The 27,696-nt window shown below is 33.6% G+C and overlaps 1 protein-coding gene across 10 annotated transcripts in view; it reads left to right on the forward strand.

Annotated features, from left to right (window-relative positions):
• Positions 1-27,696, forward strand: part of Epha6 (EPH receptor A6) — an 806,211-nt gene that overhangs the window by 509,941 nt on the left and 268,574 nt on the right. For 6 of the 10 annotated variants that reach the window (XM_063224791.1, XM_063224793.1, XM_063224796.1 and 3 more), the window contains 2 exons: positions 3,375-3,422; positions 4,347-4,509. In XM_063224791.1, coding sequence (XP_063080861.1) covers positions 3,375-3,422; positions 4,347-4,509 — 211 coding nt within the window. Of the gene's footprint in view, positions 1-3,374; positions 3,423-4,346; positions 4,510-27,696 lie in introns of those variants that run through there. The other 4 variants (XM_063224792.1, XM_063224801.1, XM_063224798.1 and 1 more) reach the window with 2 other exon arrangements.

The raw sequence follows: 27,696 nt of genomic DNA on the forward strand, positions 1-27,696 counted from the left end.
GGTCCTCCATAGAAACTGTAATGTTACTTTAAAGCATAAACCTATTGTTGCTGGATTAAATGTACTATCCTATTGATAATTGCTCCTAAAATCAAGTAATAATGTTATATTACAAGAGTTCTGGTGCCTGTGAAAAAATTCTACACATTATTTTACTTCATCTGACCATCTGAAACAAATCTCGCCATCTCAATTTTCATAACTGACACTGACTCCAAATAGGAATCTACAGATCTCACCTGTTGGTACTCACATAGCAACACATTAAAGATCACTTTTACTAATCTTGTCATTACCTGGCAATAAATATAATTACTGTTTTACAAATTTAATTATTTCCAGGTTGTTTGTTTCTTGAAAATCAGTTATGTGTGTTTAATTTCATATCAATATTCCTTGATCATCAGGAATGCCATCACCTTCTATTGTTCAACATTTAATCTTTAGAGAATTCACTTAATTTTAATTTTTGGTGAAACAAGACATGCATTGGATGAAATATATATCAAAAATCATCCTATATTCAAAGTGATTTTTGTTATCTCCTATTTTGGATTATGTGGGATAATCAAGAGTTGACTGTAGTAAATTGTGGCCATATTATGTTAAATGATACTTTTCCACAAATGTAGTCAGAAATTGGCTTGAGTCTCAGAGGAGATTTTGGATATAGAGTTTTCAGACATGCTGGAACTGTTAAGATTGGTGACTCTTAAAACTGGACTAAGTACATTCTGCATAATAAGATGAACAGGAGTATTATTGGGGACCAGTGTTGAAAGAGTGTTTTTTAGATCTAAAATGTTCCCCAAAGGTCTCATGTGTTTGGAAGGTGATTGGGCCTTGGGAATCCTATACACATCAGTGAACTCATCAATTGATAAGTTCAGTGACCGCATGTGTTGATAGAAGGTAAGGGCTGCGGAAGGTGAGTCAGGCCCTAGGGTGTGGTCTGAACAGATGTGTTCTGGAAAGGTATGTCCTTGTCTCTTTCTTGTTTCTGGCTTCCTAGTGGCATAGGGTGAGGAGCTGTTCATTAGCAGTCCCTTCTACTATGCTATTTCTGCTTTGAAGCCAGTCAATGTGAGACTTATTTTACTGCAAACCATGAGCCCATAAACTCTCCTTTAAGTTTCAAGTGTCATGTATCTCATCCCAGTGATGGGGAAATTTGATTAAAACCTGTATCATACAAATAGATGTTCCATTATAATGCAAACTCATGATACAAACTCCAAAAAAACATGTGCACATACTCTGTTCAAATATATTCAGAATTCAGTCTGCCAGGGTGAATGAAAAGGTCTAGAAAACTCTGTGTGAAGAGTGGTCTCTACCTACTGACAGGTACTTTGAGTTGGAGTTGATGTGTCAGCGGAAAGGCAATTAGTTAAAGTTCTGGGATAATAGTGTCCTATACTTGTGTGGATAAAAGCGTACTTGGTTTTCCAAGAACTTAAAAATATTAGGAGGACCAGGTGCTGCTATCGTACTGTGCAAGGAACTCCAGACTATTTCTTTCTGAGCCTTCTTCCATGACAGGCTAGCTAGTAGCAAGATGTATGACCTGGCAGCAGCTGTCATGTTGTTGAGTGAGTCGGGCTGAGGAACCATTTAAACAAGCATACTGCTTGAGGATTTTTATTCCAGGGATGTAGCTGTGAAGACAGTTGTGCATATAAGAGCAGAAAAAGTGAAAGTCTTCCTATTAAGTGTTCTTTATTTCCTCTGCATTTTCTTTTAAAAGACTTTTTAGCTATGTTTTAGTAAAACAAAAAACACTGTAATTATTCATTATTATGGTGCCATTTTAAGAATAAACACTTGAATCTATACTTTATTCTCTGGGGATACTACTTAGTTCTTTTTTCATTATTTAACAATTCCTCTCTCATTTCATATTGAAAACAGCACTCAAAATACAGCATAATTCTTATGCTAAGAAAAGTCTTTGAAAGATGGAATGGTCTTTTCTTATATATGAGACTGAAAACTCCGTATTTGTAAATTTCTACTAGAAAATTATAGCATATTCTAGTTTTCTATAAACAACTCACCCATAACATGACCATGTAACTTCCTCAATTATAAGGCTTTTATATTAGTGATTTCCTACTTTCAACTCTTATAGAATGATTATAGCCATCAATGACGGATAAACTTTATTTCCTTAAATTTTATGCTAGGTGGATAGTTATTTGCTGTGTGTGTGTATGTGTGTGTGTGTGTGTGTGTGTGTGTGTATAATTTTTAAATCTCCTTCCCCCTTCTGATGTCTCCTGAAATCTTGATGTGAATATTAAATATAATTTAAGCATCAAATGAATGATTTGATTAGTGAGTTTGAAAGTTATCTCTATTCCTGAAAATTTTTATCATTCAATTTATGAAGGTAACAATAGAAATTAGATTAAGGACCTGTGAATCTAGAAGGGCTTTTCATAAAAATATAGAATTACTATCTCTTGGGCGAAATCCTTGGGATCAGAAATTTTTTCCAGTTTTAGAATTCTTTAGGAGTATGAAATATTTGCAGATATATATGAGGTACTTTGGGAATATGATCCAAGCCTAAACACAAAATGCATTGAAGTTTCACATGCACCTTATGCACATAGGCTGAAGGTGATTTCATAAAATATTTTTCGTGTACCACAGTTCTGATTGACAAATCATGTGAGACATTGTGAAATTTTCCACATGTGACATTATGTTGGCACTGAAAAAGTCTTATTTTGAGCACATCTCAAATTGCAAATTTCCATATTGGACATTCTCGAGCCCCATAATTTTTTTCAGATACCCATATAAAGAAATTGATGATAATATGATATTATAAAATCTGCATTAAATTTAATTTATTCCCACCATCAGCATTTTCTTCTTTTTCAGTATGGAATACTGAGTTATTCTGTTCTAAGGTGGATGTCAAGCCCACATGAATGACCCCAGCTTACTAGATCCCTCAGAATACCTGGCAGATCCCAGATCTGCTTACCTTAGTGAAAGGAAGTGGTCTGGCAATCAATATATTGTTAGGAGTCCAGGAACTAAAGCTCAGGCCTACATCTCATTTTGTAGGTGCAGCACGTCTCTCATGCCGTCCAGGGTCTTCAGTGCTTTCTTGGGCATATTATATCAAAATCTATCTTACAATCACTATGTAACTTGTAAAAAAAAAAAAACAGCTATGCTATCTAGAGAGGAGTCAGTTCTCCATCAAGGAAAAACTTACATCATTTTATTTCTAAAAATGGACTCAACTTTGTTATTCCTACTGGGGGAACCACTCACGTCAAGATCAACGTACTTCATTTCAGGATAAAAGATTTCAAACTTTAAAGCAATTAATTTATTTTTTCTTTCACCCACAGGACTACCCACGGATAGCGCCGGCATTTTGGCACTACCTGCGGGTAGAAGTGAGTAGCGGGTACTTGATTCTCCCGACTTTGCTCCCTGCACTCTGCTGGTGTGGTCTGACCCACTGTGCCCATTTTGCTCAAGATGTAGCTGCCATTCTGTGTCAGTGTGCCCTCATGCCGCCACTATTCCCTAGAGTTGGACAGAAATCTATGAGGTGTGATTAGAATATATAACAAATGTTCAAATTCTTAAGGCTTTTTATTCAGTAAAGGACACATTGCCATGAATTCCCTTTAAACACTCCGTCGCACTTTGAACACACTTATCCTATAGTTTTGCCACTTTCTGAAGCATTTCTGGAAGTTCTTTTTCATGACTATTTATAGAAACTATGCTTAAATAATACAGTAAATGCTGCTGCCAGCTGCTCCCCAAGAGGGTAGGCCGTAAGATCATTAAATTGTGTCTTCATCCACCAGATCTGGCACCATAGGACTTGCACTTCTCCCAGAAATCACAATGACCACAAATAGCAAATTTTGGAATTGATACAGGACACGCAGGCAGCCATAATAATGTAATTGATGACACACAAAAAAAAAAGACTTCCAGAACTGCAAGGACAGGCAAATGAGAGGGAGTATTTTGAGAAGGATTAATGGCAGTGTGTCTTTTACTATAATAATTTTAAGTGTTCACCAAATTTTTGATCACACCATACAAATCTCCAAGAATAGAAGTGTAGTTTACATAAGAATAATCATCTTCTCTAACAAATTTCTAAACCAGGATCATATCATATAGATTGCAATGATAAACAATTAAATGCTAAACTATGTAAAGACATACTTATACTTCTTTTCAATGAATAGCTTTGATATTCAGAGCATAATTCCTCAGTTTAACTTTGGAATGTCTCTCGGAAAAGGTAGGATTACATAGTTGGCTTCATTTCCTTTCTCCTCTTTTCTGTCCCCCAGGAGCATGAGCAGCTCACCTATTCCTCCACAAGGTCCAAGGCCCCTAGTGTCATCATCACGGGTCTCAAGCCAGCCACCACGTACATATTTCACATCCGAGTGAGGACCGCAACAGGATACAGTGGCTACAGTCAGAAGTTTGAATTTGAAACAGGAGATGAAAGTAAGTTTTACACCAGAATATAAAGTAAGATATAACTTAGAACTATTCCAATTTGACCTGATATTTTAAGCCAGGTTTTCCAAATTTCTAATAGCTTTTCCAAATGGCATTCAGCTCATTAAATACTTATGCAATCATTTCAGTTAATGTTTTCGTGCTATCATTAAATGTTTTTCCAAAATAAATTCCCTACCACAATCACACCATGGCCCAAATATGTCCCTTTATGCATAACTCATCACTCACACTATTTCACAGATAATCTCAATGGATAATTTTGATCATGACTCTAGGAATCACAATATAATTCTAATTTAATTTGGGAAAGAGTAAAGCCATGAACAAATAATTTCAGCAATTAGTTCTAAATTGTGTAGTTTGGACTTGTCTCAGATCAATAAAAACAATGGTCAAGACGCACTCCACCGAAATGCACATTATAAGTTTAAATATAGATATATAGGCTTAATTAGAAACATTAATGTTATAGCTTCAACATACTTAAAGCCAAAATAGCAAATAGAGTGAGATGTTCCAATATCAGGTAACACAGTTTTTAAAATTTCTTACCCATTCCAAGTCCAGTTCTGCCTTTGAATTGTTTTTGGTTCTTAATAATACATTTTTCTGCTACATTTGTTAGGATAAGATAGGTTACCCTTTCTGACAACTGAATGGAAACAATAAATTTTCATCACTCAAATGTAACACTGATGCAATAATTCAGGATATGCAAATTTATTGTAATAATTTCTTATAGGTAATAATCGTTAGCATTTATTGAGTACTTAATAAATACCTGAAATAATTTGCACTACTTTTTGAACTATTTTATATGAATTGTCCCAGTCAGATTCCAGCATCCATCTAGACATGTATTATTTTCCTAATTTTCCTTATAAGAAAACTAAAAAGTTAAGCAATTTGTTCGAATTCATACAGCTGGTTAGAACTCTAAGCTGAAGTTTGAAAGTGAAAGCTATCTCCTTGTATGACCAAGTATATTAAGTACTCGATCACCTGTCTCAGTCCTGTTATTACAATGTACCAATCATAAGACCATCAAATAGGCTACACTTTCTCCAATTTATTCTTTCCTAGCCAGGACACTTCTTAGATTACAAATTCTGTAACAAAATTTTGTTGTTGTTATTGTTGTCGTTACACTGGTGAAGAAACTGACCAAAACATATTTCTTTATTACAATTATATCTTTAAAAAAACATGTGGTCCAGAGACATAGCTCAGTGGTACTGTGACTGCCTGGCAAGAACAAGGTCCTGAGTTCAATTTAAAAAAAAATCCTAAAAAAGTACTAAAAAAAATTTTTTTCTAGCTCAAATTTAAAAAATGCATTAGTCATGACCTGTTTAAGTAAGAAGAAACATAATTTAGGGAAAGAGTAAACTAATGACTCAAATGAATGCTTGTGACCTGAATTAAATTTAAGAGCAGTATAGTCATTACTATCTTGCTAAGAATTAATGACCTCTCAAGTGAGGATTTAAATTATTGGGAGTAAAGTGTAATGATCACAAAAATCAAATCCACACTAAAATCTTTATAACACTGTCCAAGGGAGTCTCCTTACAATGCTCTGCTGATTGTTTTCCCTAACCAGATACCAAAACATAACCTAAGTGAAAAGTAAGGTCCAAAGAGAGCTTGGAATAAGAGACAAATCAGTATTTTGCAAGCTGTGTTTAAGGATTAAATTGTTTATTTTAAAATATATTATTAGTTACCAGAAATTTATAGAAGAGCCTGAAAATGTTAACATGTTCTTCGTTTTCTTACTCTGCTTCATGGATGGAGAAATACACCTCACTTTTAAAAGTCTGACTTTTTAAAATATTGCATTATTAAGTTAGAAATGTACCCCCAGATAAACTCATTGCAGTAAATCTAAATAGGTCATTTGGGTCATTTCCTTTATGGAAGGAAATCTAATTTAATAAAAATAAATTCTGTTTGCAATATTAAAAATCTAATTTGATTTCAACCATAACTGTTGACACATTTAAAAGTCATAATTTTGGGTCAGGGATTTAGCTCAGTGGCCTAAGTGCCTGCTTGGCAAATGCGAGATTGTGAGTTCAATCCCCAATACCAAAAATAAATAAATGTCATAATTTGAGGACAAGAATTCTCTCAGGTGTTATTTAGAAGCAGGCCTCCCTCCTTGGCTGAAACATCCATACTGACTAATGACTCAGTACAATATTTATTCAGTCAACAAAAATCTATAGGTCACTTAAAATGTACCATAGTCTTTATGAGGCCCAAATATTACAAGTAATAAGGGCTTTAGATTTCATTTTCATGTAATTTACAACCTAGATTTGTGGAAAGAAAATGATGATTATTTACAATAGTAGGTTGTTGACATATACCATCATAAAGATATATAAAAGAGAATAAAGAGAAGGGGCCCAAATTCATCACCAATGGCTTATGTAAGGCTTCTGGAGAATGAGAAATCCAGAATAACGAGGGAACAGCAAAGACGCTATGGCCCAAGACGCATAAAAAAATTCTAAAGCGTGGGCAATTTGGTATGGCTGCAGTGAGGAGGCATGAAAGGTAAAGTGGTCGCAGGCAAAGGTGGAGAGATACTCAGGGACCACATTTATGATGCTCTTTTTGCCATGTTGAGGTACGAGTGCATATCCTGAAGTTACTGAAAAGACACTGGAGGATTTAGTTAATGAGGAGTTTGACTAGTAAAATGTGCAAGACTCATGATGAATAGTTTGCATTCATTATCTCCTTTATTTCCAATAAGGTCAAGCTTCCATTTAGAAACTTCAGTTGCTTGACCAAAAACCTGATAACTAGTAAGCGCAGGTACAAAATAAGAACCCCTGAACCACCTGAAAATAGCAGCAGAAGAGGTGAAATTATGTTCTGGTTTATTGATTTGTGAGTATCATGAAAACAACTTTTGTTAGGAAGTTGAAAAGACAAAATGACTAAGAAGAATTTGAAAGTTGTATTAGCATATACCTGAAGTTTGGGTATATAGAATGCTTCCTAAGTCAATTTACAGCCTAAGGAAAAATCATTTAAAGGATCATTTTTCAATCTGGTTAGCTTTAAATTGCATTTTTAAAGTATGAGATATAGATCTAGAAGAAAATTTCAATGAATAATGTTATGCTAGGATATAGGCAGGTTTACTATAAATTTAGGAATATGATGATATGAATCCCCATTTCAGGCATCATCAGACTTTTTCCATTCACACTCTACTAGCTTGTGCTTGGGTTTTCATAGCTTTTGTTATTCAAGTTTTTCCTGCACTTTTGTAATGTCAACTGTATTATTCCAATTAATTAACTGAATTTTTGGTATAAGCACAAAAAGATGAGATGTAAGTTGAAGAGAAAACACTAAATCTTCTCATTTGAGTCTGATTCAAATTTTTTGGAATAAACAAAATGAAGTAGTTTAAAATTCAGTTTTCTTCACCTATCACTAATTTTTGAGTCTGCTTCATTTCTAAGTGTCTAAAAATCAATGAGACAGTAACATAAAATATAAACTAATTCTTTGTCAAAACCGTAGTGTTCTTACCTACCTATACTCTAAATCATAGTGATATCCAAAGAACCATATGATGATCCTTCTTACCACGCCGGGGCTTGGTTATTTGTGTGCTGTCACACTGTACTAATGGAAACATTATTATTACTCCTACAGTATTAATCCAGTCTCCCTGACCTATAAGATTTACCTTTCCCTAGCTCTGTAGAATACCTCATCACCTATGTATATAGGGAAAGAGAGATTCAGTCATAGATAGTCACAAAATTCTTTCCTTTTGTGCTTTAATGTTAGTATTTTTGCGTCCTTTAATCTCCCACTAGACGTAGGGCATAGTCAAATATTATATCTGCTAGCAGATATCTGCTGACAGACTTTTGATAAATAATACATATTACAATGTTGACACCTGTAGCTTTTGTGCAACAAAACTGTGTTATATAGTCTAAAGATGAAAACTAAAATGAACTGCATAATGAGTATTCTAAAAATGTAAGAATATATTCCATTTAACCTTTTACTGAAAAATACACAGAACATAGGTGTTAATTGGAAGCTAATATAATTTTCCTCAAAATTATAATTAATTTATACTATGCCCAGAGTATAAACTATAAACACGTACCCTCTGTACACTAAGTGTGCTCCTTTTGGTTCATTAGGGATATAACAACAAGAAATGTGTGTTTGTGACTGGGTCTTCTATTATGTAATTCAGACTGACCTTGATTTAGATAATTCAGGCTGCCTTCAAATTCACTATGATTGTCTTGTCTCAGCCTCTCGAGTGCTGGGATTATAGGCATAGGTCATTGCCCCCAGCATAACAGAAAACTTTAATTGCCTCAATTTTGTTACCATATTTACTGTTAATTTCTGGACTTTTCAAAGGACAAAAACATGAAACCTTACAAAGTATATTCCATAGCCTATTAATAGCTTAAAACTATTTTATCATTTTAAAATAATCTGTTAAAATTATGCCTACAGTTTTTAAAAGGAAGAAAAACAATGTAAGAATAATGAAACCAGATGTTTGTTTATTCAAAATACAAATAATTAATATTCAAATGTACTTTAGAGTTACAAAATAATTTATATATACATTTTTAAAGCCAAAATAAAATACAATTTACTACAATGTAATTAGCTTGATCCTTTAGGTTAAATACTATAAAATATTTTGTGAGTTATCACAGCAAAATCTAACATATAGACAAATTCTAAAGATAATTGGGATTTTATATGTAATAATTAGAAATTCATACCTTCTGTTCTTTAATGATTTCCCCAGTGACCAAGAGAATAAATGCATTGCCAACACATAAGCAGAAATTCCTTTTCTCTGAAAGGATTAATTATTAACTGAACTTTTAGCAAAATGTAAATTTTAATTTTCACCTCTAGGCTGTATAACACAGTTTTGTTGCACAAAAACTACATGTCAACATTTTAAAATGTATTATTTATCACAAGTCATCATAATTGACTAGGTTTATATCACACAGACACACAAAATTATCCTGATGAACATTAATATACTAAGCTATAACTTACTAAATCACAGAGGTTATTTCAAAATAAATTCCTATGCATTATATGTTTGTATAAACACATGGATTTAATCACAATGATTTTGAAAACATCCTTAAAATGTAATCATTTTAGTATGGTTTCATGTTTGAACAATTTTATTCATGTTAGTAAATTATAGGTGGGAAACATACCTGCAAATTAAGGGACAATAATGTCTTGATAACCTATATTGTTGGTTTTTAATTGAATAAAATGTGAATTTCTTAACAAATATTTAAATATTCCTCTAAATGTAAGTAAACCAAGTTGACATTTTCCTTTTTCTTTTTTTTTTCAAGTTAACATATACTTTAGGAAAAAGATGTTATTTGTATGCTTTATACACAAAATGTTCCATATATTCTTCAGATTTAAAGTTTTTCAATAATTTTCTATAGGATTATTCAGAAAATTTATTCAGAAAATTATCACAATAAAAATTGTCAGTTACGCTCACAAATCTCTCTTATCAGTCAAGCAAAAGCTACTTATTCCCTAAGACTTTGCATAGTGCAAGAACTTACTTCTTTACTAAGTGGTAAAATCTTTGAGATCAAGACCTATAGGTTATTTATTTTTTATACTAGGAAGATAATATGTGCAATATATTAATTAGTGTTAATTTGTTACTTTTTTCTTTTTTTGAAATTCTGTATCATTTCTATCCTTTTCTTCTGTTTTACTTTTTTAAAATTAAAATTAAAATTCTAAAAAAGTACTATAGGTCATGTATATTTATATTGGTAAATATCATTTACACAGGTTCCCAGATGCATTTAATCAAATACAGAAAATACATCTTTATATGTTAGAATATGGAACAGTATTTTCTCTACTAGTTCTCAAGGAAACTAACGTTTGCTGCAAATGAGCAGTGTTGCTTACTTTATTTTGGATGAAGTTGGCTTCACTCAAATAGAAACATGAGATATACAATTTTAATTATAAAATAGTTATTCATTTTAAAATTCAGTGATATTTTGGGAAAAGCAAACTTTAGAACATTTCCCCCTTTAAAAAACTCTATTAAACCTGATCCAGTCTATTGGTTGAAATGCAATATGTACTACTTCAATTACGTAGAATGAAATTAGCTACATTTTATTAACAGCAGCCAGAAAGTTTAGAATAATTATTAATGATGGAGCACAAAGCAGAACCAGCTGACCCTGGTGGAACAAAAAGGAATTAGTTATCAGGCAAGAGGCAGATTTCATATTTATAAGTCTACCCAGAGGAAGACAAATGCTAGGATGTAAGTATTTAATTTGAAATAATCTGTTATCAACTTTCTGTGTTGATACCATAACTATGTGAATGCAAACATCAGTGGAACAGAGTAATTGCCTTGTAATTGGGTCATGTGAGTATAAAATAGCCTGGCCTATGAAGTAATGATGGTCCCTACTTAGGTACTCCTTCACCAAGCTATAAAGGAAATCCCTGCTTTATTTAGGAAGTTAGCGTAACTTTTAACAATGAGTATCCATAAGAACATAGTATTTGTTAAATCTAATTATGTCCCAAGCATTATTCTCTTTCTTTTATTTTATGGAAAAAATAAAATGAAATTTCATAACAAAATAATTGGAGAATAGTAATAATACACTGTACATGTTTATCTTCAAAGTACTTAAAGTACAAGATACGGGCGTAAAAATTCTCCAAACAATATTAGCACAAATCTTTCTTTTGAATGAACTATGAGAAGCTAGCAGTATAACCATCTTATATTCTTTTTCCTTTTATAACTTCCTTCCTCTCCTCTTTCACCCACTCTATGTTTGAATGAAATACTAAGACCTCATTTTATCAAGAAGCTTTTGTACAACGAAAGAAATCACCAACAGAGTTAAAAGACAACCCACAAAGTGAGACAAAATTTTGATTTTTTCAAAAAGTTGACCCTTAGACCAAGGACTTTTATCTAGAACATATTAAAAGTTGAGCAAAAATTAGACCCTCCTTAAATTTAGAGACCTCACTCAAAAATGGGCATGTTAGATGAATATATACTTCCCAGAGGACAAAATGCAAACAGCAAATAAATATATTCTCCTTTTTTTCTGGCTACTAACACACAACTTTTACAGTTAACAGTTCTTTCCAACAAGTGGTCAGTGTTGGAATGGGGATTTTTAAGGCACTTAAAACTTTTTCACACAAATGTTCATGACTGGGACTAATATTCTTTTCTACTTACTCACTTTTCAGTTTGCTTATTTATATTGGTCTTTCCTTCTAATTTTATACAGGGTTATTTTTTACTTTGCCTCCAATTCTTTTCCATCTCTTAATTAATAATACTCCTTAAACTAGTGTGTCATTGAATATAAACACAGATTTTCAGAAGATGTAACCATGTATAAATCATTATGCACACAGTGCAGAGAGCTATGAAATGTTTTCAGGCAGATGGGTGTATTAGTGCACACACCCTAGGCCAACTATAATGTTCCTAAGGGGCAAAATTATGCAGTTAATATGATTTATTTTTATATAAAAATCTTGATGAAGAGATACTATTTACATAAAAAAATAGAAATTCCCCTTTAAGAGAAATTGCATCTGTAAAAAAAAGATATTGTTTCAATTTTTCCTAGATCAAATAAGGATTTTAAGCAATGAGAACTTATGTACCATGAGACAGATTGAAGGCCTTAATATGAAAAATATTAAAGATCATAACTTTGCTAAATGGACTGGAAAGAAAATCATTGACTATTAACAGGTACTTTAAAGTTATAAAATGTGCATTTCGAAGTGCAGTGTCACAATTTAGTTCACATCTAAAAGGGAAGTATCAAACAGAAATGGATATATTTTAATAAAAAAGATTTTTTATTAGACAATAACAGCAAAACATGAGTATTTGGTATATAAGTTATTGTGTCTTAACTAGAATTTTTTTTTCAAAATTAGGCTATTTCTTTCTTTTTCATTTTTCTGTATCTCTTTGTATATTGTTCTTTAGCAAATTCCAATGAAGTAAGTGATACAGTAGTATCAGCTGCAGTCAAACTGTTCTACAAAGTCATTTTACTTTGCCTTAGAATTTATTCTTCTTCTGCACATATATTTTAATTATCTCAGTCTTTGTTTATTTCATGCATACATATTTCATAGCAGGCAGTGTGCTTAATACTAGGGACAGGTACATATGTTTGTGGTCTCAGTCTACAAGGACTTTATCACTCAATCATGATATGGATTTTACTAGTGAAGTTTCTGCCTGTGCCGTTCCCCGGCACTTATTTTAATTTAACTTGATTTCACATGGATTTGTTTACCCATTAGCTCTAAATATTCTTTGACACTATTTGACTTTAAAACATTGCATTCTCCTACAGACCAAAAATGTTCCTAAAACATCTTAAACTGCTCCAAATTTAGTGAAAAAAATATATTCTGTGTGCAAATTTTAAGATTTATGACTGTTCTTCCAAAAACAGAAATTTGTTCTACTAATTTATCTTTCTGTTGCTGTTTTGTCTTAGTTTATGTGGTTTTGATTGTGGTAATGGGCAATGAACTCAAGCTTCACAGTAAGCTATAAGCCTTTCCTTTTATTTCTATTTTGAGACAAGTTCTAAGTCATGAAGTTGCCAGGGCGGGGCTCTAACTTGTCATCTTCCCTCGGCCTCCAAGAGTGATGGGGTTGCAGGCGTATGCCACCATACCAGGCTATATCACTTGTACCTTTTTAATGTCATATTTTACTCGTTAAAACAGCATCAAGGGCAAAATGATGAAAACCTATTTCATCTGGAAGCCTATCCAGAACTATCGGTTTGATTCCAAACTATCTTTGGTTCCTTACCCTTATCTATGGCTTAATCCTGTACAAAGTTCACGAAGGGAACAGAGTGCTGTGTTTTTCCATAGGTGACTCTGCATGGACAGACTTCCAGCTACCTGTAGAGTCACGCATACTGGTGATGTATGGACATGATTCTGCAATAAAGGATAAAAACACATTATATGGAGCAAAGTTGTCTTTTGAAAGTCACAGACTGAAAGGATGACATAGCTCACACATTGTTTTCTTGTAGAGCTTTATTACCACCTGAGTTCTCCATGCCTATTAATTCACCATTTCTCAGAGCAGAAAAAAAAAATCTAGTTGAATGAAATGAGTTATCAAAATGTCCAAGACAAGTAAACAACTGTTTTTATACAAAATATAAAAATATAAAATATTATATACCTACATAAACACTTAAAGTTTCAAATTTTAAATTTGCACAATACCATTATACAATAAAAAATCATTTTTCATTATTTAATTTTAAAGTTATATAGTTGAATAAGGCATCCATTTTGGCTTTCTCTCACTATGAAATCCCAACACTGAAGGGACAGTTATTTCTAAAATAAACCCAGCTAATTCTACAAAAGTTTCTGTGAGGAATTAAGAAGCAACCTAAATGTGTGTTACACTTTACTTTTTCAGTGGAAATGGTGGTTCAGTGAATTTAAACTGCAGTGAATTTTAAAATCCAAGAATTCTTGGCAAAGTCACAGGAGCACTTTAAAAGTTTTAGCTGTGTGTGCACAAACCCAAACATGACTCATGTGAGAGCATTACTGCAGTGTAAAAACAGGCAAAAAAGCAACAAGGCTAATACACTAACAACAGCCAATTCACAATATCCTGGATTTCATGTTTTTTAGGCTTTTGGCAAATAAGCATTCATTTTAAAATAATCTTGCACTATAGGTTTATTTTTTACTTTAGTTATATATTTGTTGAAAACATAATGAGAAAGCACACTAAGTGTTGTTTTTTAAATTTCAGGATTTTATAAAATAATAAGTATGGCAATATTGTTGAATTTAGCATACTGGCAGCATATATTCTGTCTTGGTAGAAACTATTGCCATACTGAGATAAAGAAATGAAATTAGCAATGTTGTAAATATTGTTACATAAATTGTTGCTCTTGGAAGTAAAACAATTTATTTGGAAAGCTGATATATTTTTGTTCCTAAATGTAATGTATTGAAAGTAAGGACATTTGAGAAGAAGTAATAGGAGTTAAAACCAGCAGAATAACGCTTCGCTGTTCAAGTTATTAATTCACCCTTTTTCTGAAACAAAATATATTAATGAATGAGCCAGATATGAAAGTAGGCACTGAGGATTCAAAGAAATGAAGGGTGAACTTGTTTACAGCTTCCACAAATGCTAGCGAGAAATTCAGAAAATTAAACAGGGTTACAGTATTGGATAATTGTGGCATTAGCGGAGCACAGGAACATACAAACAAACCTATTAAAGGCAAGCTTTTTAAAAGAAATGACGCCCTAAAGAAAACTTAAAATTAAGGAAAAGTTGGCCATAAAAATGATGAGAGTGAGCATGAGGTGTGTGAGAGGATTGGGAAGCTTCTGTTCTCTCCTGGATGTAGAGACCAGCTCTTCAATGAAAAAATTCCATCATAACTATGGTTTACAACGTGCAGGCCCTACACCAAAGGCCTGGGAAACAACTGCGGGTGTCTTTGAAGTGCACATTTCAGGTCTCATTCTAGATCTTCATTTTAGACCATTTTCTGTTGCTAATAACAGAATAGATAAGTTACAAAGGAAAGGGATTTATTTTGGCCATGGTTCTGGTCCAAGATCAAGGGGCAAAATCTTATGCAAACCTTCCTGCCAGCAGTGTCCTGAAACAGCACAGGTCATCAGATCGCAAAAGATAGTGCTGATCTCTTTAGCCAAACTCTCTTTTATAGTAGTCTCACTTTGACCCATTAATCTACTCATGACGACAAACCTCTTAAAGCTCCTACATGGTCATCTCATTGAGAGATTAAGTTGCAATGTGAATTTCAGAGGAGACAAATCATATTCAAACTATAGCAAGTTACTAAAGCTCTGAGGGTAGAACTCAATCCTGTTTTAATAAGCTCCTTATGTGATTCCGATATATACTACAGAGAAGTAGGTTTCATCAGTGAGGGCAAAGTCAGGAGGAAATAGTGGTGGGAATGATGATTGTAGTATAAGAAATACAAGGCATGATGCTGATGGCCAGGGCATGCTACTCTTTATCTTGCTGCCAAGGCTAAGATTTCCTGGGTTTCTATTTTTTTTTTCCATCTGTCTTAGCTGTGGAGGCAGACAAGCCAGCCAGAGTGAGTTTCCACTGGATGACTCCTCTAGTACCACTGCTAACATATCTGATTATTTTCTCACCTTCATTTTATCTTCTTTCAAAATATCTATAAGATATAGATATTTATAAAATAAAATAAATAAAACCCTCAAAATATCTATTTTTTATTGTCAATGCTATAGCTGTCATGATTTTCATATTTTCTGGAGACTATCTGATATTTAAGAGTTCTCTTAGTGAAGGTGCTGAAATCTAGTGAATTACCAATTTAAATTCTAGCACATGCCTGCTCTCTGATAGCATGTAAGCCAGCATATCTCTCCTTGACAGTTCATATGCGGTCTCCAGACTTTCCAGACACAGTGAGTTATGATCTGCTCAACAGAGCCTCCTGAAAAAATTGCAGCTAAGCCGGATATCCCATGGCCAAGCCTCTAAGAAAATCAGTCATTTGCAGAAACCCTGGGACTTAAGTTACCTGGGCCATAGAGGTAGAAGTGTTAAGTTAGCAAAGCAAAGTTAGATACCAAGACCAGTGTACACACAGATTGCCACGGACGTGTTTCACCTAGGACTCGTGGTTCTGTGTGTTCAGTGGTGAAGGTAAGGTGAAACATTCGGTTATACCGCATGGGATTTCGTCTCTGGGCCCATGAGGTTTCAGTTCTTCCGACTTCAGTATTCTACCAGTCAAATAAAGAAAATATGCTATGTCATCTTCCCTTCCTTTAAAAATCGAAAATTTCTAGTGAAGGAATTAAAGACAGGCTAGGCTGTTTTGGAATAGCATCCAAACTTTCCTACTGTCCTGGAATTAGGACCGAAAGAAGACAATTTCATTAATTTGTTTCCTCCTGGGGAATCTAGAAATGTATTCATTCATTTGTGTTTATCTATTCAACAAATATTTGTGAGATCTTTTTACTAAATGGTGTTCTATATGCTGTGGATATAGAGCAGACAAAAATCCCTTCTTCAGCTCACATGCTAGAAGAAAGAGAAAGACAATAAACACACAAAATGTCTAGTCTGTCAGGGGTCAGAGCTGTGGAGTGTGGTTGAGACCCTTCTTTTAAGACGCAGTATGTGTTCTCTGAGGTGGTCATAATCTGCATGCTACTTGCTCATAGCTGCAGGTACAGCCCCGGGCTCCCAAAAAGCCATATAAACCAGGGTTATGTTCATGCCATCTCTGGACAGAATCCAAGACTGGTCAATGTGAGGTACAAAGATCCAATCACATTGCTTTAATTTAGAACACTTTTCAAGGGCCGTGTCTGCTCCAAAGCTCCCCAAGGCTTGCTGAGGTCTTGGCAGCAATCACATGGAGGTTAAACTGCCGCACCCTTCCATTTCCATTGCCTTCAGTCTTCAAAAAACCACGCTGAGGTCACCCCCGCCCAGTACATTTGCTACTCACAAAGCTCCATTGCATAGTCTGTGTCCTTACAAAACCTACCTAAGACAGATTTTAAAAAATACTCAAAAAAGTAAAGCTGAGAATGAAAATAGGAGTCCCTCCTTCCTAAAGTGAGAGCAATACTCAATAGGAAATCAGACACAATGCATAATCATTCAATGGTAACTGTCACTGTAACTGTAATTGTTTCTGTAAACTAGGCTACTCATGAAAATTTTGTAGAGTAGGGCTTTATGCTGGCCTTGAAGAAAATAGGTATAGATAAGCAGAAAGAAGAGGAAAATTTTCATGTTAGAAACTGACTTTTGCAATTTAAATTGGAGGATGTTTCACAGATAAGTCAAATAGAACTATTAAGGAATTTTGGGTAATAGTTCTAGTGTATGTCCAGTTAACCCTGGATTTAAATCATGACCTGTCACTTCTTAAATATCAGGTCTCAGGTGAGTCTGTTTACCATTTCACGTTTTACTTTTCCTATCTGGAAAATGGGGATAAAATATCACCTATTTTCTAATATTCTTATAAAAGTACTTGGCAGAGTATCCAGCATTCATGTAGTTAAAGCTCATTGAATGTTAATTATGAAGAATGATATTTTTATTAGTTTTCAATATTAATATTCCAGTCTAACATTTTCAATATTATATTTAAAAATCAAAACAATTATTACCTTGCATTAGATGCCATATGATTTAGATGCTTACTCTTTTGGCTGCTTGACAAGTTCTGGTGTTAATTTTATTTTAATTTCTAAAGATGATATATGAGTGGCATTCCCCAAGATGTGTTGACTTTTCAGGAGTAAAACACAGAGGTGAACTCGGCCAAAGAAGCTCCATACTTAAACTCCTCAAATACTCCATGTTAACCATCACAGCAAGCAAGTCAGGGAGACTCCATCAGACCCATTCTAGAATATCACCTGTGGCCTCAGAACCACGGCCCTCTTAATTGTATGGTAACCAAATTATTTAAATTTGGCCAAAATTCTTTTAAATACTTAAAATATAAAGTGTCTCGGTACCAACAATATAGTATAATGTTTAGAAGCTCAAACACAGCAACTAAACTATTTGTAAGTTTATTCTGGTTCAGCTCTCTAGCAATGTGACAATGGGCAAATTAATCATCCTGTCCCTCGATTTTAATAAAATAAAAATAATACCATCTCCTATGTCTATTGTAACGATGAATTATGTTAGTAGAACTATGTGCTTCGAACTATGGATATGTCTTATAAGCATTATACAGTGTTTCTTATAATAGCAGCTACCCTTATTCTGAATGAAACCCTTCACTGAATCCATTCTGATTTTGGGAGGACTATCCTGTATTGTGAGTCAGAAAGATAGAAAGCAAGAAGAATGTAATTTTTCTTTTTCACATCATGTAGACTCTTCCAGTTTTCAAGCAGAAATGAAAAGTCTCATGTACCTGTTTCAGTTTGGTTTGTGATGCTTAGCACAATACCTGAGCCTGGGCAATTTATAAAGCATACAAATTTATCAGCTCACATTTGTATAGTCTGGGATGAGATTATGGCTCCAGAGTGTGCCCTTGGCATTTGGTAGGAACTTTCTTTCTGCGTCATACCATGGCAGACGGCATCATATTGTGAGAAAGAGCAAGCACGTTAGCTCAGGTGTTCCTTTAAAGCTATTAGTGCCGCCATGGTGAGCCCACACTGAGAACCTTATCTAATCCTCATTGCTTGTCAAACACCCTACCTCCAATGCCATAAAGGTATAAATTTAGGGATTGAGTTTCCAACCCATGAAAATTTACGGGGCCCATTTATACCATGGAATTAAATAAAGAGCTGTCCAACTGATCAAATGAAGTAGTTACCTACACAACCATTACCAAATCAAAGAACAACAAAACTGTGTATTGAAAATTATATTTTGACTTAGAAGAATGTTAGCTGCATTATTACTTGAATAGAAATACACACCAATTTCTGTGAGGAAACATTTTACTTCTTCCAGTTGCTACACAGTCTTTCTTTTAAGATTTTTGAACTTCTGCAAAACCACATTTTCATTTTACATAGTGAGTAAAGAGAAGGCTGCCCTCCGTATTGTTTTTTAAATTATTACAAGCTTTCTGTAAGAAGGACTAACACGTGCTAGGAACATACCTAGCACACTTGGGGTTATCTAATTATCTTTAGCACATTGTGCTTTGCTGTTGTATATTGCAGTTCAAAGTGCCTTTTGAATGCTTCTATATCACTGACAGATAATTCTTACCCATTAGAGATCCACTTCTCACTGTTTACATTTATTCATTTTAAGAGCTGAGTCTTCTCATAACTAGCTAGCTGTCTTTCATCATTATTTTCTCTTATTGTACTTAGATGTGTACTGAGATGATATACATTATATTAAACAAAAACAGAACACCCATCGTGTTTTTTTTAAAGTTAAGTACCTTTTCATTTCCTTCCAATTTGAATTCAGCAGTTTTTTAAAAATTTATAAAAATATATTTTTCATGATCAAGTTTTATCCTTAACATTGTTAACAAAAGCAGGTAAGATGAATCTATTGAAATTTACAAGATGTGCGTGGGGGAAGGGATAGGTTTTGCACATAAATCAGTCTGTGTCACCACTTCTCCAGTGCCTGAGCTGCTCAAGATGCAAATACCTTTCCAGAAGTACTTTACTAGAAAGGAAGTCAAAAGTGAGCAAATACAAAATTATGGAGTTACTTCATCTTTGCCTTGATGAATATACTTTAGAAACCTCCACACCCTGAGGACTTATGCCTATAAGGAGAGACGGGATATTTCCACTTAAATAATGCCTAGAAACCAGTCTGAAGAGTGTACTTGCTTTCTTAGCTTAAGAATTCTGATAGCTTGAGAATTAATAAACTTTATGTTCTTAGACAAAATATCTGATACCTCCAACTGAAAGGAGAGGTTTATTTTGATCCATAATTTCAAAGTTTTCAGCCCATGGTAGCTAGGTAAGGCAAAAATGTCATGGTGAGAGGATATAGAGCAGAAAATTGCTCACTTCATGGCAGAGGGTAGGGGAGGAGCCAGACAAGCAAGGATTAGGTATCAGATATAGTCCCCAAGGTCATACTCCCAAGAGCCAACTCCTCCTAATAAGCCATTCAGTACTACTCATCAATAGGTTAAACCATGATAATGCTAATGTTTTACAATCCAATTGTCTTTTCAAGACTCTCTAAATATAGTTAAATTGACAACCAAAATTAATTTGCATAGTTTGTGCTACACCAATTGGGGGTATTGAGACAGGTGAGAAGCAGCAAAACTATGGAAATTGTAAATTATAAGAAAATTTCTTTCAGCAAATTTCAAAATAAAAAGTCTATTGAAGAGTGATTGATAGTTAAACAGACATACAGATAGATTCCATTGCTTAAAAAAAAAAAAAAAGAAAAGAATTAGCTCAATATATCAATTACTCAAGGTATTTAAAGAGGATAGAAATGACCTGTGTTAACACCTTTTGGTGGTCCAGATTATTTAATTTTAATAATTATGATATATTATTTCATTTTAATAATCTAGATTATTTAATTTTAGGAGGATATTCTCAAATATATATAATTTAAGTCATTAGTTTCACCAAGATTAAGAAAATGTTACAAGCTTAGTCAAATTCTATGTTCTCAGATAAAGCTAAATATTTTAAGCAGTTAATTAATATGACTTTCCCCATGTATATGGTAGCATATCTAAATTACCCTTTTTCATAGGCATCCTTTCTCAGAAAGCTTGATTACCTAAACATAGGAATATTGAGTTTTTATTTCTCTTCTCCCTAAGGACATTTAGAGCAATTTAAAATACATATTTAATACTTTTTAATAAATTAGAACTAGCAATAGAAAATGATGGCCATAGAAACAACAGAAAATACAGTCTCATTTGGATAATTATTACTAAAGATACTCTCCTGGTGCATCCTCTCTTTACAGATTCCTGGTAGCAGCTAGGAAACAGAGAAATTATCAGACAAGATGCACAAATGCTGTAGGAAAGATACATAAAGGGCACTGAGGAATTTGACCTCACATATAGTTTTTCAACAAATGAGGCTTTTAATTCATAAAATGCTTTCTGTAAACAACCTTTGACAAAGCCAAGATAAAGTCTGACCAGTTGAACATAATTTTCCCATGGGGAGTGAAAGGAGAAAGATGAGACAGTTAATATATTCCATGCACACAGACATCAAAAGAGAAGTAGACCTACAAAGTTAACGAAAAGAAACATGATTCAAATTGCGTTTCTGTATACTTTTTTCATTAGACAAGAACTTAGAATACCCTAATATAACTGTTTGATTAGAAGTATCAAATGCACAGTGAGCTCTAGTTTCAGAAGAGAGAAATACAAAAATGTTGCAAATGAAACTTCAAAAATAGTTGAAACAAAAACTCAAAACCGCAGATGCTAATCTTTTACATGATCCACCATCACATTTGTTCTCTAAAGCTGATTTTGTCACAGTGTTCATTTAGGAAAAGATGTCTACAATTTCACATTTCCCTTCTTTTCAACCATGCACCAAACTGGCTGTGAAACCTGATCTGAAATTGTTGAGAAAGAGAATGTGAGTGATCTATCTTGGATCAGGTCTCCTCTTTAACTCAGGTCTTATGACTGGGTACCAGAGACACCAAGAACAATGTTCCAATGCCCTACCCTGTGGGTAGAGACAGTTTTAAGAGACAGTAATGAACAGATACCTCAGAGGATGCCGACTAAAGATTCTGAGGTTAGTCTTTAATGAGGGTTTAGAATGTGAATATTCTATTTTCACATCAACAGATGATGATAATTGTATAAAAATAAGGCGAATAGATATAGAAATCTTTCCACCTTAAAGTCAATAAGCCCAACTGGTATTTTTGTTAAGGAAAGTATAAAACTTTCTCACATTTGCACTGAAATTGGGCTACAGGCAAAAGCAAAGATTGTCCTTAAGAAGCAGATTTTAATCTGTTCTCGGAATTAGATATACTCTAGATGGAGAACTTAGAGTCTCATGCCACACAATACCATGAAAAAAAGGTGATTCTGGCCTGGATATTTTTCAAAGCAGGTGTTCCATGTCATCTAAAAGAAACCCAAGGAATAATAATACTTTGCTTGGAGAAGTTGTGCTGAGTTACATAACTTTGCACCCTGCATTTCGGGCTAAGGAATGGGACATAGGCTTACACAAAATGGAAGTAGTTTACTTTGTGTATACAGCCATAATCCATTTGTCTGCCAAAGAAAATGATTTTAGTATTGATAAAGTTGATGATGCTCATTTTTTTCTCGTAGCATTCGGACAGTAGAATTATTTATTTCTTGAAGTCAATTCTAATTGTTGAAAAATTAAATCCATGTCAGCATCTAGGAAGAGGTTTTCTTCCTGTCTGCCATATTGGCAAATACCCAGCTTGTCTAAAATCAGTATTATATCATGAAGATAATAAAACATATTTCCAGTTTATATTACATGGCATTATGAATAGATATGTCAGGAAAAATTTCCCCTTAATTCATTTTTAAAGAAATATATATCCCCCCATCTTTGCAGATCACACTACTCAGCTTTTTCTTTTTTATTTCTTTTCTTTTCTTTCTTTCTTTTTTTCAGTACTAGGATTGAAAACCCAGGACTTTGAAAATGCTAGAAAGCACTGTATTACTGAGGCACACGCTCAATCCCAAGCCTGTTTATTAAATGATTTTGACTCCATAAACTGTGGAGTAAAAGTTAATCAAAGATCAATATGTTTAGCAAGCAATCTTATTTCTTAAAAAATAATAGTATTCAGTAATTGGGTGATACTCGGCATAAGACCATTTTTCTCTGAATTCAAAATTTTTAACTTGGAGAATTCATGCACAAGGTTTGAAGAGAAGCACCATGTAAGTAATTGGCAAAGGTAGAAAATTGTTGTACCATAGTTTTGTTGTACCATAATTTTAAAATTAGTGTGGGATCCATTTTAGTTTCTCTAAAATTGATTCCAATGTTTGCTTAGTAGCTACTAGAAGTAAATAATTTGACATTTTTCAAAATAAGTTACAAACAATTCCCTAAATCATCTGTGGATGTTATTCAGTTTTAGGGATAATGAAATAAATGTTAGTATGAGGCAGTAGAAAGGTCCTTGTTAGATGCCAAGGTACTCAAATTATTTGAGACAATCTGTTTGGAGCCGTACAGCTTAAAGAAGTTACCCCCCAACATTGATGGTTATCTTTGCCTCTTTTAATACTTTTACCAAAGCCATATCTGCCTCATCAATTGTAAAATTAAGTAAAGGCCTTACATAAGTTTTGATAGTAATGAGTTTATAATTCGATGAGTTTGAATTCAGCTGGTTCTTTCATAATCTAATTTTAACATGTTGTCTTGCTAAACTTCCCAAAAGTAATGTCTGCTCTTTTTTTAATTTTGTTTTTGATTTGTTTTTGCATCCATGTACTTTTTATAAGTCAATATGAGATCCATTCAGTATAAGACAGGACTGATTTCCTTCTTGAAGCTATCATTCTGTTACAAAGAACATAAATTAGAGTCTCTCTTGCCAAAATATTTAATATTATTTGTAAAACAAAAGGCAGTTTTGGAAAGGTAAAACATTTCCACTCCATTTCAACTTACCCTTCCAATTCCAATCATCTAGTTTCAGTCAAAGAAACTAAGGAAGCTGTGTTTACCATTAAATTCAAAGGAAATCATAGTTACATAGAAAAACTTGACTCAAGCAACATAATAAACAATGAGTTGTTACTAATAGAGAATTTTAAAATATAAAGACCTGTTTAATCTCCCCCTCAACTCAACTGATAATTAGATATACATACAGTCAAATTCTTTCTACTCTTAGTTTACTATGGGGCTTTCAAATTTAGTGAGAAAATCTCAGCTCACTTTAATGCAAAGTGGAATTTTATTGCTCATGCATCTGAAAATTAAATGGGTATTATGCTATTCAGTCCAAATCCAAACTGTCCAACTAGATCATCAATAATTTCTCAGTCTTGGTTCTGTTTTCTTGTCTGTTGAACTTATCACCAAGCAGAACCTTCTCATGAATTTTCAACATTTTCTACCTCCAGTAAAAATTGCAATTATGTGTAAAGTAACGTTTCCTTGTACTCTATTCTTTAACCTAGTTATTGATAGTACCTTATAGAAAACACAAGCGTGCTGACTGGTGTCACTATAAATTTTCCAATCTATTCCTTGCCTATTCTTCCAACACTTTCTTGTGCATGTCTTGGCCTATGTTTCGGATATCTCAAGTATATACAAGCAACTTTTAAAGATATGCTTCTTTGTACCTATGCAGTATTTGTGATTCTGTTCCTTCAAATTAGAATGTCCCAGTCTAATTACTGCTAGGTTCCTTGAAATTTTCTTATCTTTCCAGGTTTATCCTAAGAATTACCTCCTTAAGTTCTCCTTTGCTTCTTTCTATGCAAATTATCATTCTCCCATTCTTTCCTTTGGACTCTCACTCAGACTTACATTTTAGAAATAATTTTACCCTATTAAAATTAAGGCTTATAGGGCTGGGGATTTAGCTCAGCGGCATAAGCGCCTGCCTTGCAAGCAGGCAGTCGTGAGTTCGATCCCCGGTACCGATAAAAAGGCAAAGACAAAAAAAAAAAAAAAAAATTAAGGCTTATTTACCTATCTACGTCACTAAAAGAAAAGTTCTGTGGTGATGGGAGCCGTGCCTTAATTTTCATCTCCCCAAGCTCTATACCCTTTTTAAGCACATTCTCAAGAATGGATATTGTTGTTATTTCTGAGTGAAAAACAATCAGTGAATGAGAATTCCCTCAAGAATGATTCTGGAGCTTTTTCTAAATAAACCAATGTATTTTTAATTGAAATTACTTTAAACATTTTCTATGAAAAATAAAATGCAATTAAGTCTTTGTATTTGTTAACCTTATGCTTGTGATCTCTAATGTTAAACAGTCAATTATAAAACTGTTTACATCAAGACATAGATATGCTTGTCAGTACACAGCTACTCGTTACTATGGCACATGAATAATAGTGTTCAAAATGAGACTCACCGGTTCTAGGCCAGTGATCTGTGAAATTTGTAAAATTCATTTAAAAAATCCCATTCTAGATTAAAAATAATAAAATATATATCTATATGTCTGTGTGTATGCATGAAGACAGATATTTCAATTGCAACAATATTCTCAAAGACCCACTTTAACTGCCAGTATCAGCATGAAATATTGACGATTACAAATTAAATGCTTCATATTTAGAAAATTGACAATAATTCCCATTGTTTAGATGCCTCAAGCACTTGTTTTTGAATTATGAAGCCTGCTTATTTCAGGGCATTTTAACTCCTTAATGAATGCAAGCATCTCATGAAAGAAAGAAGAAACATGAGAGGAGAGAAGGGAAGGAGAGACTAAAGGAAAGGAGAAAGGGAAAAAGAAAAAAAAATGGCAAAGGAAAAAGAAGGGATAGAGCAAGGAAGGAAGGAGAATTTATCCTGCTGCATATCTGCCTTGGCTTCTGCCTCTACATCCATTTGTACCAAACTCACATTTTGCTACTATCCCTGTTTTATTGGAATTTTTTTATTGGATAAATGAATTTAGGTCATCAGGAAAAGTCAGTCTTGTGATCTTTGGTGTTCCAGCGCAGTACATGTTTGATCTACTGAGTCACATTGCTGGTGGAGTAGTGTGGAATTGTAGAAACAGCTGCTAGCAAATCACTTTCTGAACAAATACATAGCCCCTGTTGAAAGTTTTCTGCTTCAACAAGATCATCTATAAGGTTTGATCAGCTTAGGATTTAGTAATCAATTTACTTTAGTAGAACTGGGCCTGTCTTGTCATTCTCTTTGATTTCTAATTTTAGAGACATTTTTAGTGTTTGTAGATGGTACAGATATTGAGTGATCTTAAAAGAAAGATGTCAATAAAATTACTATATTTATATATCTTCCTCTAAATATATACGTCACTTAAAACTTAAGTAGAAATATTTAGGGAAAAACTTAAGTCACCATTTTCTCTTAACTTGTCATAGAACATTAAATTTCAGGATATAAAGTTGTTTGTGAAAGTTGGATGTGTTTAACACTGCATGTAAATCAAGAGAAAAACTGTTTCTTGGTGAGAGAGATTTTATCTTTGTGTCTAATATCTGAAATGAACTCTTTATCTCTCTTTCACAAGCAACATACATTTGTTAATACCAATACTGTGCAAGGCATTATGTTAATCCCTTGTTATACAAAAAGATGAAAGGTACTATTTCTTCCCTTGAGAAGCTCAGATGTAGTTGAGATGTGCTAAACAACTGATGCCTTCAGAAAATGAATCATTTGTTACATGAAGTTTTCAACCAGGACTTTGGTCCTAACAGCATTATTTTTATAACTTTTGAATATTTTGAAAAGAAATATTTTCCTAATCATGCCTGTCCAAGCATCTTCCCTTTTAAATATCTTGGGCTTAGTATTTTTAAATTGCCTTGGAATGGCCATGGAAATCTATTAAGTTATAATAATGAATCTTTTGTTGTTTTTAAAGTTTGTAGGACTGTTGATCTTAAACATCTGACTCCTGACAAGTATAGATTTTACAATTTTTGTCATCTATTCAGTTTACTGTTAAGTATTTTTATTAGTACATTTACATTACATAATGGGGGGTTTTGTTATAGGGAGTTCATACATGTATATGTAATACATCCTAGTTTCATTTCTCCTACCCTTCTTCTCCCTCTTGTTCCTTCCAACTCTTGGTAAACTTATTCACAAAAGTTCTATTTTTATTTTCCCTTAATTCTTTATATCCCCTTTATGCTCCCTCTCCCACCTCTGTCTCTTCTTCACCCATCCATTTGAGAAAGATACCTCTACCTCCTATTTGTCTATCTTCTGTTTCACTGCATATATATCTATAGATATAGACATACTATTTTTTATTTTCTTAGGTAAGAAACCACGTGACCTAATCTTGTGTGTCTGACACATTTCACTTAACTTATATAAAGAACTCAAAAAATTAGACCTCCCCTCAAATAAAAGACCCAGTCAAAAAGTGGGCAAATCAAAAAGAAGAACACTTCTCCGGAAAAGCACAAATGGCCAACAAATCCATGAAAAAATGTTCAACATTGCTGGTTATTTGAGAACTAAAAATTAAAATAACACTGAGATGCCTTCTTCCTCCAGAAAGAAAAGCTATCAGCATGAAATCAAATAATAACAAATGCTAATGAGGCTGCAGGGAAAACAGAGCTCTTCTGCACTGCTGGTGGGAGTGTGTAGGAGTGCCTCTCACCTCTGTCAGTCTACCTTGCAGTGTGCATGTCTATTCAGCTCTTGTTCTTTAGATATCTCTCCTGCCATATTCTAATTTCTAATCTGTTGCTTTCATACTCTTTATTAACTTGTAAATCAAATACATCTGAAGCAAAAGAGTTTGAAGTCCAAACTCTATTATGATGTAAACTGTGCATTCTTGATAT

This window comes from Cavia porcellus, unplaced genomic scaffold (assembly GCF_034190915.1).
Source record: "Cavia porcellus strain 051 isolate PalLab524CR breed Dunkin Hartley unplaced genomic scaffold, mCavPor4.1 scaffold_15, whole genome shotgun sequence".
Taxonomy (NCBI): domain Eukaryota; kingdom Metazoa; phylum Chordata; class Mammalia; order Rodentia; family Caviidae; genus Cavia; species Cavia porcellus.